Source organism: Osmerus mordax, chromosome 19 (assembly GCF_038355195.1).
Source record: "Osmerus mordax isolate fOsmMor3 chromosome 19, fOsmMor3.pri, whole genome shotgun sequence".
Classification (NCBI taxonomy): Eukaryota; Metazoa; Chordata; class Actinopteri; order Osmeriformes; family Osmeridae; genus Osmerus; species Osmerus mordax.
Window position 1 is genome coordinate 5,413,014 of NC_090068.1, and position 15,644 is coordinate 5,428,657.

The window sequence follows — 15,644 nt, forward strand, 5'->3', positions numbered from 1 at the left end:
CTGCTACTCCCATCTCTGCTTGGCCCTGGGCAACGGCCTCCACACACCCGTCCACACGTATGCACCCACCCACCCACCAACACACACACACACACACGTATGCACCCACCCACCCACCAACACACACACACACGTATGCACCCACCCACCCACCGACACACACACACACACACGTATGCATCCACCCACCCACCGACACACACACGTATGCACCCACCCACCCACCCACCGACACACACACACACACACACGTATGCACCCACCGACACACACACACACACGTATGCACCCACCCACCCACCGACACACACACACACACACAGACACGTATGCAGCCCCACGCGCAGACACACTCGCGCCCGCACACGCACGCACACATGACACTTGAGTGATCGGTATTGCGCACCCTGTCCATCACCTGCCAGCCGATGGCCAGCCCATTGATCCAGGCCTCTCGGGCTGGACACTTCATTGTCTGCACACGGCTCTTCCTCATGTCCGCGCAGCGCGCCGTGATTGAAGGGAAGCGGCGTCAGTAGGGGGGAGTGGGGTGGGGGCTTTGGTCTGTGTAGCACAAGACAAACCAATCAATTCCCCATCACTAGCTCTCCATTTCCTGGTTGCCCCCACAAACACGACGGGGAATGCACGCACGCGCGTGCACGCGCAGCACATCGTGGAGACTGACAGCTCGCCGGCAATCTGTTGTGTCTTTCAAGGATGCAAAACAAACAGAGTTTCATTCAGTTGGTCTGCTCGGATATGCCGTCTCTCGGTCTCTCTCTCTCTCTCTGTCCCAAACCCCTCTCCCACTCTCTCCCTCCCTATTTCTCTCCCCCTCTCCCCCACCCCCACCCCCCCGTCCCTCTCCCTCTGTCACTGACATTTCTCTCTCTCTACTGGCTTGCAAGCGCACACGCACGCACCCACCCACTCAGCACGTACAGCAAATGTAATTCAGCAACAATGCTGCCATTGCCAAAAAACCATACACTCAGCAGGGAGCCTCAGTGAGTCCACGAGCAGGGCTCCACAGAGAGGTGTAGGAGAGGACAGGGAGTCGGGCCTGCGTGAGTGCCCCCTCTAGTGGACACTGCAGTGACCTACCGCATTGCATTACAGTATGCACATACTACTGGAGGCATACCAGCTATGGTATGTCCTGTGGAGTCGAATGCCTTGTTTGTGTTCTCTGTGGCAGCTCGAGCGCACACATCCCCACACACACACACATCCACACACACACATGCATCTCCCTTATCCTATCCGTATATTTTCCTTCCAACGTCCCGTGAGAATTACAGGACACCAGGGAGACTCCAATGTGTTGTGTGCTCGTATTCAAATTGGAGCCAGCAGTACAGTACAGCACCTTTCTTCCTGTGCCAGTGTTGTTTTCTCTCTCTCTCTCTCTTTCTCTCTCTCTTTCTCTCTCTCTTTCTCTCTCTCTCTCTCTCTCTCTCTCTCTCTCTCTCTCTCTCTCTCTCTCTCTCTCTCTCTCTCTCTCTCTCTCTCTCTCTCTCTCTCTCTCAACATGCAGAAAGGAGAGCATGGGTTCAGCCTTACAGCCGAGAGGGGGGATTGTGGGTGTGAAGAGCTGGTAAGCTCTTGAAAGAAGAGGGATAGAAAGAGATAGAAAGAGCGGGAGAGATGCATAATAGGAGAAAACAACAGGAGCACAGGGACAGTAGGAGGAAGTCATCCCTGTAACTTAAAAACAGTTTTGGAACAAACAGTAGTATTCTGTACAGCTAGAACTACACCCACGGCCCTATTGCTGCGTTTGCCAGTTTTTTCGCTTGCAACTAATTATTTGTTATTGGGCTGGGTGCAGATCCCATAAAACGCCTCGTGGGTCTGCGCAGACTAATTGTTTATAAACCGTTCAGGAAACACTAATATTGAGCTATACTTTTTTGGGCACATTTGTTTGTTCACCGACTAATTTATGTGGGGTAAAACACTTCCAGGCCGCCGTTAGAGACTCGAATGAAATGGTCCAGTGTTTTCGGCTGAACATCGATTGTGCAATAGGGGGAGTGTCGCAGTTGGCCCGGACACGGACGTGTGGTTCAGCAGACAGACACACGCCCCCTTGCCCTTTTCCAGGACCCGAAAACGTTGACAGTGTGTAGGCTAAAGTAAAGACGAGTTTTTAGAATACTGTACATACTCTTCTGTTTACCAGTGTATGTCTGGACTCGAACACTGCAGGCTCGTTGTAAGATGGCGGACCAGTTACCAGATCTTGACGAGTTTCTGCGAGAGGATTCCTATGTGAGCCCCTATGCGGACGATATACGCAGGAGGTAACAAAGTTGAACACAGTACCTACATGTGACAGTCGACTAAAGTCTCATGCGTTCAGTAGCTTACGCGTAACTCCTTGCAATGTCCATAAGCTAAGCAGTTTGTACGTTCTTTGCTATTTGCTATGTGAGAATGTGATGTAGTCGAAAGCGTTGAAAAGCATCGATTGAACGACTACTGCTGTTGCAGAAAACTCTGTTCTAAATTTGACATTGAGGAAAGCGATAGTTCGTGTCTGTGCCCCTTCCCTGTTTCATACGGAGAAACGGCGCAACGTGCAAGGACTGTGCAACGACCACTGCTGTGTGGACAGTCACTCCGCTGTATCATCACTAGAGACCGAGTCTTTATCTGATCGTTTGATGTCGCTCTTTTGACAAACGCTCCAAATAGTCCGGTTACTCCATGACAGACTTTCAGATAGATGCTAATGGTGGATAATGTGGACTTTAATTGAGGTCGGAAGAAGGTCGCACAAAAATTATCCCGTCATTTCTTAATTTCACACTTGATTATGAGGTGGCGATAATTCGGCCTGGCGGGAACTATCCCCCAGAAACTAAATCACAGCTTTGATTGGCCACAATCTGATGAATATAACAGGTTTCTACAAAAGTAGGTCTAGGTCTTCTTGTTAATCAGTCAAGAACTGTGGCCATTCTCTTAGAGCGAGAGGCACGTGCGCGCGCGTGTGCGTGTGTCTTAGCGCGCGTGTCTGCAGCTGTGCGCGCGCGCTCTCAGTGGTGTTTGCGCGTGCGTGCCTATGCGCGTGTGTATATCGTGCGAGTTTTGGCACGAGTCAGCAGCATCACCTCACTCGGAGCTAAGTTGACATTATAGCACGGTAGAGGCAGGGAAGGAGAGACAGGGAGAGATGGAGCCAAAGTGGGTGGTAGTCATTAGCTAGGCATTGTCAGCACCAGTCTCCTGTCTCTGCCACTAGGGAGCTGATACGGTGTTTTTTGTTCAACCCCATCTTACTACGGACTCTCATGAATGTGAAATTTATGTATTTTTTTCGGTTTCCAGCACAAAGTTTTGCTTCCTCTCCGCTTGTAGAAGTCTCTCTGTGGGGAAGAGTAGAACACTGTCAGTTGGTTCGAGTTTTGTCAGTTGGTGTGAGGCTCTGTACTTTGGTGCACTATGTGCTCCCACCGACTTCCAAAGTCTGGTATTGACCCAGCAGTATAGGTCAATCATCTATTTCTCTCTGTCTCGCTCTGCCTCTTTTTCTGTCTCTCTTTCTCCCACCCCTGTCTCCTCAACACCTCTCTATCTATTCCCCCTATTTACCCGTCTTTTCTCTCTCTCTCTCTCTCTCTCTCTCTCTCTCTCTCTCTCTCTCTCTCTCTCTCTCTCTCTCTCTCTCTCTCTCTCTCTCTCTCTTTCCCTCGCTCTCTTCCTTCCTTGTACCCCAGTGTATCTCCTGTCCAGTTCACCCATATCTCCCTTGCTTTCTGACTTCTCTCTCTCTCTCTCATGTTCTGAAGTTATCCCATTATCTCTCATACAGTACACACTGTCCCAATTTTGACACCTCAATTTGTTTCCAGAAAATGTAGTCCATACAATATTCTTTCTCTCTTTCCACCTTCCCCCCCTCCCTCCCTCCATTCCCTCTTCCCCTCTCTCCTTCCCCTCTCCCCTCCCTCTTTCCCCCTCTCTCCTTCCCCTCTCCCCTCCCCTCCCTCCACTCCCCTCTCTCCCCTCCCTTCTCTCCTTCCCCTCCCCCCTCCCCCCCTCTCCCTCTTCCATCCCTCTTCCCTTTCTCTCTCCCCCCCTTCCCCCCCTCTCTCTCCCTCCTCCCCTCTCCCTCTCCTCCCTCGCTCCTGTAAGTCAGTGACCTGTGTGGACAGCTCTGTCAGAACCAGATAACCAGCCGTTAATAACCGGTCTAGGAGGACGGCCGAGGATCTCTGGTTGATTAGAAAAGGCCTCCGACTCGTCCTCTCTCTCTGATCTACCTTAATAGTCGTTATTCCGTCACCTGCCCTGGTCTGTATCGGTAGTGACAGGCACCTTCCTGTTCAGGTGACATTTGTGATCCCACGCACATTTTCCTGTCGCGGCCGTTCTTCTGTTCCAATCAGACAAGCGCTGGACACGCAACCCCAGCCAATCCTGTCTGATCTGATTGCTGTTATATCCCTTAATAAGTTCTCTCTCTCTCTCTCTCTCTCTCTCTCTCTCTCTCTCTCTCTCTCTCTCTCTCTCTCTCTCTCTCTCTCTCTCTCTCTCTCTCTCTCTCTCTCTCTCTCTCTCTCTCTCTCTCTCTCTCTCTTGCTGTCTCTCGTTGTCTCGCTCGCTGTCTCTATTGTTGCCCCTCTCTCTCTCTTTCTCTCTCTCTCTCTGTCTCTCTCATTGTCTCTCTCGTTGTCTCGCCTGCTGTCTCTATTGTTGCCCCCCCCCCCTCTCTCTCTCTCTCTCTCTCTCTCTCTCTCTCTCTCTCTCTCTCTCTCTCTCGCATCTATGTATCTTAGCAACCTGTCAGCGGTCGGCAGGCAGCAGGACGGACAGGTGGGGACACCAGGGCAGGGTGAGCTTGGCATGCTTAGGGTGGGTGGAGAGGAAGGGCTGGATAGAGGGGAGGGAGGGGTGGCCGGAGTTGTGGAGGGAGGAGGGGGGTGAGGAGGGCGAATGTTGTCCATCTTTGCCTCTTGTGGCAGCGTTCCGAACACGAAAAAAACCCAAACGTTGCTTTGAAGGGAGGGATCGCTTGGCTGTCCTGGTTTTGTTCACCTCCCGCGCCATGCCTCTACCCCCCCACCACACACACACACACACACACACACACCACAGCACCCTACCCTAATTGCCTGTAAGAAGAGATTTTCTGCAGCTGGTAGATGCCCAGCAGAGACTCAGGCCCAGTGTGTGTGTCCTCCATGCTCGATATAGACCCACCGTACTGTAGCGCTCTGTCAATGCCAGATACAGAACTCGCTGCGTCCGTGCTCCCCCGCCACACGCACGTTTATCCAGAACCTTCCCCTTAAACTTCCCCAAGACTGTGGGGGGGGGGGGGGAATTGCGCCTCACTGTATTTCTCTGTTGGACCTCCGCTTTATAATTGGCCCATTTTGGCTGGCTGTGTGTGTGTGTGTTTGTGGGGTCTTTAATTGGCTGCTGTCTGGGCTGTTATGGCCGCCGTAGCACGGTGTTTCTCTGGTCCTATCTGATCTGACAGCAGGCCAGGAAGGGAACATGGCACTATGCTGAAATGTTCCCATGCTCCTGTCTGTTGGCTGACTATGCTACTGTTGCTAACCTGGTGACAGCCCCAGTCTCCCCAAGCCCCAGTCCGCCAGCTCCAAGTCTTAACCCCAGCCTCAGTCCTCCAGCCCCAAGCCTTTGCTCCAGCCTCATCCTCATCCCCTCAACACTAGCCTGAGCCTTAATCCCCCAGTCCCAAGCCTTAGCCTCAATCCATCAGCTTCAGCCCCCAAAGCCTTATGGAGCATTCAGACATGCAGCGGTGTGTATATTCAACGCTCTCTAACTATGCTAGTCATGAGCTCAACACCTTGTGGCCGTTGACAAGGTTGACAGCTGCGTGCAGTCCTAAGCTAAGTTCATTAGCTGTTAGCGTACTTGTTTTCATTGTCTATTGATGCGCTCCAGCGTCACCAAAAAGTTGACCAGTTCAATGTTTTTTACCTTCCACAACACGCTAATTCTGTTCTCTGAAACACTCCTCGCTGCATCTTGCATCTCAATGCCCCCAGCACCCTGTTTCATTGATGCATTGGAACTTGATGCTGCAGCCTGAATGCCCTATAGCCCCAGCCTTAGCCTAGGCCCCTCACCCTCAATCCTCCACCCCCAGCCTCAATCCTCCACCCCCAGCCTCAGTCTCCCACCCCCAGCCTCAATCCTCCACCCCCAGCCTCAGTCTCCCACCCCCAGCCTCAGTCCTCCATCCCCAGCCTCAATCCTCCACCCCCAGCCTCAGTCTCCCACCCCCAGCCTCAATCCTCCACCCCCAGCCTCAGTCTCCCACCCCCAGCCTCAGTCCTCCATCCCCAGCCTCAGTCCTCCACCCCCAGCCTCAGTCCTCCACCCCCAGCCTCAGTCCTCCACCCCCAGCCTTAGTCCTCCACCCCCAGCCTCAGTCCTCCACCCCATGCCTCAGTCTCCCAACCCCAGCCTCAGTCTCCCACCCTGCGCATCAGTCTCCCACCCCTAGCCTGTCTCCCACCCCTAGCCTCAGTCCCCCAGGGTCAGTCCTCCATTCAATCCTCAGTCACCCAGCCCCAGCCCGGCCCCAGCCCGGCCCCAGCCCGGCCCCAGCCCGGCGCCAGCCCGGTGCCAGCCTGCAGCTCCAGTCCAGAGCAGCTCCTGTGAGTGTCCTTGTTCTCCTCCCGTGGTCTGGGAGCCTCCAGCAGGTGGATCAACACAGAGCCTTAATGGAATGTACAAACAAATGGAGAAATAAATAAACACTGCCCGCTATTTATAATATGCATATAAAAAAGATGGCACAGGCCAATTAAAGTGTTTGTGCTTGTGCAGCATTTCAGCTGCGGCATACATAAGTGACTGAAACTGGATGGGCAGCGCTGAAACTTGGTCTCTTTTTCCTAATAAATAAAAAATATGAAAATAATAATAAATCAATTTAGAAGAACTTCAAAAAGGGCGCTGATGCGTCGACGGTGAGACAATGGTAATTTCAGATAGGGAAGACCTGGCCTGTACTATTCATGAGCGGTCTTGTTGGTATGCACAGGTTGCTGAATGTGTGTGCGTGTAGGCGTTTCTCTTCACGCCGGTGTGTGTGCGGATTTGGGGGCTGTTGCATTTTAATTGGTAGTCCGCTGAGGAGCTGATTGACTGGGACTTGGTGGCGCATGGCCAATGAGGTGAGTTGTGGTGGGGTCTTTGGTGTGTGTGTACGGACACACTGTCTCTGAAACACATGTTACACTGTGTGTGTCTTGAGAGGAGGAAGTGTGCGGTGGGTTTATGGCAGGTGTTGTGTGTGTGTGTGTGTGTTCATCCACAGGATGTCTAAACCGGATATGCGTCCAGCTCATTAGGATGTAACAAAGGAGAGAGGGAGGGGGACGAGAGAAAGGAAGGGAAAGAGGCAGATGGAGGGGATGGAGTCAGTTACAAAACCTCTTAGGACGAGGAAAAGGGAAGGATGGGCCAGTGCAAGGCGAGAAAAAGAAAGATAGAGGAATGGCGGAAGAGATGGGGAGGAAGACAAGGAATTGGAGGGAGAGACAAAGGGGTTTGTTACAGTACCTGCTAATGAAGGGAATGGAGAGAAAGGGAGGATGTGAGAGGTGGTCGGAAGAGTGGGGTACGCTACCTGCTGAATAGAGTGAAGAGGAGTGAGGGAAGTGGAGGGAGTCATGGAAGATGAGCAGGGGAAGTGGAGGGGTGAGGAACACGCCTGTATCTGAGTCCAAGAGATGGATGAAGGTGAACAGCATTGGAATAGAACTATAGATTGTAGATATATATACAGTACTGTGCAAAAGTTTTAGGCAGGTGTGGGGAAAAAAATGCTGTCAAGTAAGAATGCTTTCAAAAATAGACATGTTACTTGATTATATTTATCATTTAACTAAATGCAAAGTGAGTGAACAGAAGAAAAATCGAAATCCATATTTGGTGTGACCACCCTTCGCCTTCCAAACAGCATCAATTCTTCTGGGTACACTTGCACAAAGTCAGGGATTTTGTCGGCATGTAGTCAGGTGTATGATTAAACAATTACCAAACAGGTGCTAATAATCATCAACTCAATATGTAGGTTGAAAAACGGCCATTAACTGAAACAGAAGCAGCTGTGTAGGAGGAATAAAACTGGGTGAGGAACAGCCAAACTCAGCTAACGAGGTGAGGTTGCTGAAGACAGTTTACTGTCAAAAGTTATACACCATGGCAAGACTGAGCACAGCAACAAGACACAAGGTAGTTATATTGCATCAGCAAGGTCTCTCCCAAGCAGAAAGTTCAAGGCAGACAGGGGTTTCCAGATGTGCTGTCCAAGCTCTTTGGAAGAAGCACAAAGAAACGGGCAACGTCGAGGACCGTAGACTCAGTGGTCAACCAAGGAAACTTACTGCAGCAGATGAAAGACACATCATGCTTACTTCCCTTCGCCATCAGCTCAGAATTGGCAGAAAACAGTGGGACCCTGGTACACCCATCTACTGTCCGGAGAAGTCTGGTCAGAAGTGGCCTTCATGGAAGACCTGCGGCAAAAAGCCATACCTCCGATGTGGAAACAAGGCCAAGCGACTCAACTATGCACAAAAACACAGGAACTGGGGTGCAGAAAAATGGCAGCTGGTGCTCTGGACTGATGAGTCAAATATTTCCAATATTTGGCTGTAGCAGAAGGCAGTTTGCTCACCGAAGGGGCTGGAGAGTACACAAATGAGTGTCTGCAGGCACCAGTGAAGCATGGTAGAGGTTGCACGTTTGGGAGAAGCAACTGAGAAGCAACTGAGGCTACCGAAATCCACAGAAGAACTGTGCTTAGTTCTCCAAAATGTTTGGGCCAACCTACCTGAGTTCCTTCAAAAAAGTGTACCCAGAAGAATTGATGCTGTTTTGAAGCCATGACATAGGTGGTCACACCAAATATTGATTTGAGGTCGATTTTTCTCCTGTTCACTCACTCTGTATTTTGTTGTGACGAACATAACTATTAACATGTCTCTTTTTTTAAAGCATTCTTACTTTACAGCATTTTTTCAGCCCTGCCTAAAACTTTTGCACAGTACTGTAAATATCTACAATCTATTGTACAGACAGAGAAAGAGATAGAGAACACACCCTTTTGTGTGAACAAAAGGGTTCTCTACCATAACCCCCCCTTCATCAGTACAAGACAGTATCCCAGAGCCCCTACTTCATTCTGTAGTATGGTGTTATAGCGAGCCTTCCCCACCCTCCCCCACCCCAGGACTCAGCGCACCCCGTAATCTCTACTGAGCCCTCTGGAGAGAAGGATTTTATTTCTCCACTGATAGAGGGAGAGGGATGGTTAGTGGAGGATAACGACACAGATAATGAGTTAGCTGTCAAAAGACCGTTCCTCCTCGTCCTCTTCCTCCCCCTCTTCCTCCTCCTCCTCATTCGCCTCAACCGGTCCTGTTCCTAAATCGTTTGAGCGCTGCTTTACCGCTACTGAATATTGCATGAGTGAACCTGCACTGCACTGGACAGGTGTGTGTGTGTGTGTGTGTGTGTATGTCGAGTCTCGCAACTGTTGTTGTTAACGATTTGAACTATGTCCTCCCTCAGTTTTGCAATGTCCCCCATCATTTCCTACAGTGTAGTTTAAATGCTGCTCGTCTGTGGAGTCCAGTGTTCTGCAAATCCAAAGAACAATACACCAAGCCCCCAGTTACACTTTCAAAAAAAAAAACAGCAGAACCTTTCCTTTCTGCAAACAACATCGTTTCTGCCACTAAGCGTTTTGCGCTGCAGCTCCATGTCTTTCTGTGACAGCTGAAAATGGTGTCCGGAGTCCACAAGGTCATCATTTTCCTCCCCCAGAAGGCAGGCGACGGCTCCTGTAGAACTAAACAAGACCTGGCTCATAGTGAGCTTCAGTAAGAAGCAGGAGGGGTCAGATAGTGGAGCTGAAATGGCGCTGATTGGGATTGACATGGAGTTGACATGGAGTTGACATAGAGCTGACTAGAGATGACTTGAACTGACTAGAGATGACTTGGAGCTGACTTGGTGCTAACTAGAGAAGACTGGAACTGACTAGAGATGACAGGAGCTGACTTTGAGCTAACTACAGAAGACCGGAGCTGACTTGGTGCTGACCAGTGGCGATTTCTTTAAGACTGCAAGGGAAGTTCGGCTTCCCCCTAAAATGTCAAAACATTAATGGTCAAATATTTACTATTTTGTTGACATTTTAAATCCGGTTGAACACGTTTATCTCGAAGACGAGTTCGTTCAGAATCAGCTACATATAGCAGGTCAACTGACTCGATTTCCTCCTCATACATTCCCGTAGCGTCACAGTGCATTTCCCTGTTGAAGCCTGGCGTCCATGGACTTCATGGGGGCTGCTTTGAACAGTTGTTTTCAGTGCCTCGCAACTACACGGTCATTGAATAAATGCTGCAATTATGTCCCGCCCACGGACGTTCAGTGTCTCTGGGGGTGAATGGAGGAGTGGGCTGGCCTGGACTCCGGGCTTCTGCGTGATGATTGGAGCGTCTGTCGAAAGACCGCATCTCCTTGTGATTGACAGCGATTTTGTACTATAAATAGTCGCCGAGGTTATTCAAGCTCAGTCCCATCAGGGATTTTGCAAGTGTAGTCGAAAGAAAAACTGCTTCAACCTGCTGCAAAATGTCTTGGTATTGGCAAAATTGCTAGCCAATTTTCAGCATTCATTTCATACAATTATACACCACATTCCTTGTTTCAGTTTAACCTAATTTCCACCTAAATAAATGGAATCTTTTTATGATGTAGGCCGAAAATGAGCTTCCCCTCTTTGAAAGACCAGCAGCCGCCACTGGAGCTGACTAGATATGACTAGAGATTACTTGAACTCACGTGGAGCTGACTTGAGCAGACATGGATCAAAAATTGAGCTGACTTGGAACTGACATGGAGCTGACTTAGAGATGACTGGAGATGACTCTTCCCACAGGAACTGTATTAGAATGCAGTCCAGACGGTGTATAAGATATAGAATTTCTCCCGACCTCATTTAGTTGCAGAGTTTTTTTTCCGGGTGTTTTCTCTGCTTGCTTAACCAAGAGGTAAATAGGTTTTTAAAACCCCCACTCCTGAATATGTTCACTATGTGTCTTGCGTTTACAAAGGGGGACAGTGTGTGTGTGTGTGTAAGCGTTAGTGTAATTGTAGTCAGGGCATCCTTTTCTCTCATGGTGGATCAGTGAAGATACGCTATCTTATGGTTTGTCTGGGGTTTGCGATATGTGTGTGTGTAAGATGTGAGTGAATCTGTAAAGGTATGCTATCTGATGCTTTCCCCTGGGGGGGGGGGGGGGGGGTGTAGCGTGTGCACATATGTGTTTAAGCGTGTGAAGCTCTGAAGGAATGACTGCATGATTCAGTAGTTCACCTTGTTGCTGTGAGAAATAGTACAGAACTTTGTCAAACTTTCCTTCTCCTGAGGCTTGGAGCTTCCAGCACTGTGGAGAGGTCTCTCCCCTCCAGTTAGAGTTGCGTACCTCCTATTGCAACATAGCCCGCGATAGAGGATAAAACACACACACACACCTCGACGCACCACTGTGGCCATGGCTTGGAAGGGCTTGTCAAGGGCAAGTCAGAGAGGAGTGGGAGGCCTAGACCATCAAAGTACCATGGGGAGAAGCACACACACACACATACACACACAGACACATACACACACACATACACATATACACACAGATGAGTATCATTTGGCTCAGTCTCACTGGAACAATTAGAAGAAATAGCAAAGGCAGGATGCCTGTCAGCCTGTCTGCATAGAAGAGTAATTACAGAGAGCGAGCGAGCGAGAGAGGGGACATTCACCACAGTGTAATTAAAGCCTTGAAATTCCCTGATCATTCATTTAAGGACTGCCACTCCGAACAAAATAATTCTTGATGAGATATATGTCTCGTTCACGCACAAATATCATGTTTTACATACAGTGTATTGCAAAAGGGATGGATCCTCTGTCCACAGCATTTCAAATAGCACATTCAAATTTGGTTCTGTTTGACATGTTCAAATGCTCAAACTTCAAATCTGTTTTTGTATGATGACATTGACTTATGTTGGGAAATGTAAAACAAAACAAACCAAAAAAATCTATACTTTTGCAAGACCTCAAGTATGCATATTCTTTCTCTATGTTTGTGTGTATGTCTGTGTGTGTGTGTGTGTGTGTGTGTGTCTTTGCTTTCTGTTTGTATGCAGGGAAAGGCCACAAGGACTGTAGATTAAAGGTTGCATGACCTATAGTTCTGTACATAGACACGCACGCACACACACACGCACACACACACACAAGAGCCATCTGTACTCTGAGCTTTTCTGACAGCTAAACATATGGAGAGGCCAGACTCATTTCTGTTCTCCCTTTTGTATTCTGTGCTACTACTAGTCAGGTAGTTTTCCTTGATGTCTCAGTACACACACACACACACACACAGCTGTTGTTGCCAACACCTCATGTTTCAAGGAATGTTTGTGAGCTGTTGGCAATAGTATGACGTGTGTGTGTGTGTGTGTGCAGTAAGTGAAAGTCACAGTGAGCCAGCTGACCTTAAAATGAGCTGGGATGTGTGTGTTAGTGTGTGTGTGTGTGTGTGTGTGTGTCTGTGAGGAAGGATTTGTGAGACCCTAAGTTTGCACACACACACACACCAACCCTCCAACTCAGAAAGACTCAGAAAGTTTAGCCTGTGTGTGCGCATGTGCGCGTGCGCGTGTGTGTGCATGTTTTATGACAGGTACACTCATACACTTCTATCAATCCACAGTCTTTGAAGATGTTCAAAGTTGTATCAGACTATAAGCAAAGATGGAATCTTTGTTTTGATTTCTACACTGCTTTGTGGAAAAGACATCTCAGAAAGGGCGTCTTCATGATGTGAAAAGTTCACTTATTCAGTGTATCTGGTTCTTTTTCTTTTTCCTCAAGGCCCATTGTACAGTTTGCACAACTTCTTTGTGTCTCTGTATGTCTGTGTGTATTTGAAGTCAAAGCAAATCCAGCCGTGGGTTCTCCCGGTGTGTGCCATGGGACTGGAAGTGCTCCAGTCTTTTGCTTCGTTCGGCTCTACTCAAACCTCCCTCAAACTCTCCTTCTCCCCTTGTCTCTCTAATCCTATCTCCTACAAATCTCCTGTGGGCTTTAGGCTGTGTGTGTGTGTGTGAGAGAGAGAGAGAGAGAGAGCAGGTGTACAACTTGAATGAGCACACTGTGAGCAGAGTTGATGATGTCACTGTTTCTGTGGGCGGAGAAGCTCCCGTTTGGATCGCCTCTCTATTTCACCTCCGTCTCTCCCCTCCGTCTCTTTCTCTCTCCCCTCCCTCTCCGTCACTCTCTCTCTCCCCCTCCCTCTCCGTCTCTGTCTCTCTCCCCTCCCTCTCCGTCACTCTCTCTCTCCCCCTCCCTCTCCATCTCTGTCTCTCTCCCCTCCCTCTCCGTCTCTGTCTCTCTCCCCCTCCCTCTCCGTCTCTGTCTCTCTCACCTTCCCCTTCTCTTCTCTCCACCCCCCTCTCTTGATTTCCCCCACACTATCTCTCTTTCTCTATTCTCTCTTTCTCTCTCTACTCTCTCTCTCTTTTCCCCAATGCTTTCCACTCTCATTTTCTGTCTCTCTCGCTCCCCCCCCCCCCCCCCCCCCCACAGGTACCGTCTGTTTGAGCGCAGGCTGGCTGAGCTGGGAGAGGCGGAGGGGGGAGTGGACGGCCTGACCAGGGGCTACCAGTCCTACGGGGTGCAGAGACTGGAGGACAACAGCATGCTGTTCAGAGAGTGGGCCCCCGGGGCCAGGGCCCTGTACCTGACCGGAGATTTCAGTGGGTAAACACACACACACACACACACAGATACTGTATATATACATTGTTTCTGCATACACATACATATAGTTTATGCACACACACACAGACCTACTCCTATTATATTTACATTTACATTTAGTCATTTAGCAGACGCTCTTATCCAGAGCGACTTACAGTAAGTACAGGGACATTCCCTCGAGGCAAGTAGGGTGAAGGGTAGGGTGTCTTGCCCAAGGACACAGCGTCAGTTGGCATGACCGGGAATCGAACTGGCAACCTTCGGATTACTAGCCCGATTCCCTCACCACTCAGCCACCTGACTACCATACACCTATATACATGCACACACAGGCTGTACATACGTCTATGTCCAATCCCACACACACTTGGTCCCTTTGCGCTTTTCTGTTGAGACAAATATTAATCTAAATACCGTCTGTTTATTGTTGCCAAGGAAACGGTCTAACCTTTCCCATGTTTGCAGAGGAGACGGCTGAAATGAAAGATTTATTAAGCAGTAATGAAGCGCTTGTTTGTCATTACTGTGTGTTTGTACTGCATGCTCCCACTCTCTCTCCCTCTCTCTCCCTCTCTCTCTCTGTCTCTCCCTCTGTCTCTCTCTCTCTCCCTCTCTCTCCCTCTGTCTCTCCCACTCTCTCTCCCTCTCTCTCCCTCTGTCTCTCCCACTCTCTCTCTCTCTCTCCCTCTCTCCCTCTGTCTCTCCATCTGTCTCCCTCTCTCTCTCTCTCTCTCTCTCTCTCTCTCTCTCTCTCTCTCTCTCTCAGAGAGCAGCACAAACTAAAAGCACCTGCAGGCTAGTTCTTCCTGGTTCTTCTCTAGTCCGTTCTCCACTCAATATTTCAGTGTTTGATCCAACTCCAAGCAATTCTATTGTGTGTGTGAATGTGTGTTTGTGTGTGTGTGTGTGTATAATGAGTTGCTTCTCTGTAGAACTGAGCTAGTTGTGCATGCCCCCCACCCCAGCTCTGATCTCCCTCCAGGAGCGAAACAAAGAGGGGCTGATGAGATGGAGGGATGGAGGGACGGAGGGAGGGATGGAGAGGAGCGATAGAAACACAAAGTGCCCGGTGGGGTTTCGCTCCAGCCGGGCTCCACGCGGATCGATGACTCCCGTCCTCCCGATCGGCCTATCAGGAGATAGGAGAACACCACGGCTGGGTTCTAATCCTCTCTGGTGTCTTTCTCCCTCCTTGTCACTTTTCCTTGTCTCCTTCACTTCCTTAATTTCCTTGACTCCTTCACCTCCTTACTTGTGTAAAATTGGCTCCCTGATTGCCTCGGTAGTGTGTTGGTACTGTGCACGCTCACACGTGATGTCACATCCTGCTAGCCTAGTTGGGTGTGTGCTGCTAGTGTAGGGGACAGCCAAGGGAGGTCTAAAAGGCTATTGGGACACACCCCTGGATTGCTGATTGGCTGAGTGTTGGCCCTCCTAGCCAATATGAAACCTGCTGGGTGTAATTTCGTCTGACTGCTAACATACACAGACACACACACTTAATTCTCACCCTCGTTTCATCACACTCCCTCCACCCCCCACCCCCCGCACACACAAACTTAAATTTAAAGGTAGTCATTTAGCAGACGCTCTTATCCAGAATGACTTACAGTTAGTACAGGGACATTCCCAGAGGCAAGTAGGGTGAAGTGCCTTGCCCAAGGACACAACACCATTTTCGCACAGCCTGGAATCGAACCGGCAACCTTCTGCCCGATTCCCTAACCGCTCAGCCATCGGACTTCTTAGAACACACAGACACAGACATCTGTGGAATTGTTCAGCTTTAACCCATCACAAGTCCCTG

The 15,644-nt window shown here is 49.6% G+C and overlaps 1 protein-coding gene across 1 annotated transcript in view; it reads left to right on the plus strand.

Annotated features, from left to right (window-relative positions):
• Positions 1-2,119: 2,119 nt before the first annotated feature.
• LOC136963470 (1,4-alpha-glucan-branching enzyme-like) overlaps positions 2,120-15,644 on the plus strand; it is a gene marked incomplete at its 3' end in the record, with an annotated part of 29,910 nt that continues 16,385 nt past the window's right edge. The window contains 2 exon segments of the mRNA XM_067257612.1: positions 2,120-2,309; positions 13,664-13,833. Of these exon segments, the coding sequence (XP_067113713.1) occupies positions 2,227-2,309; positions 13,664-13,833 (253 nt within the window).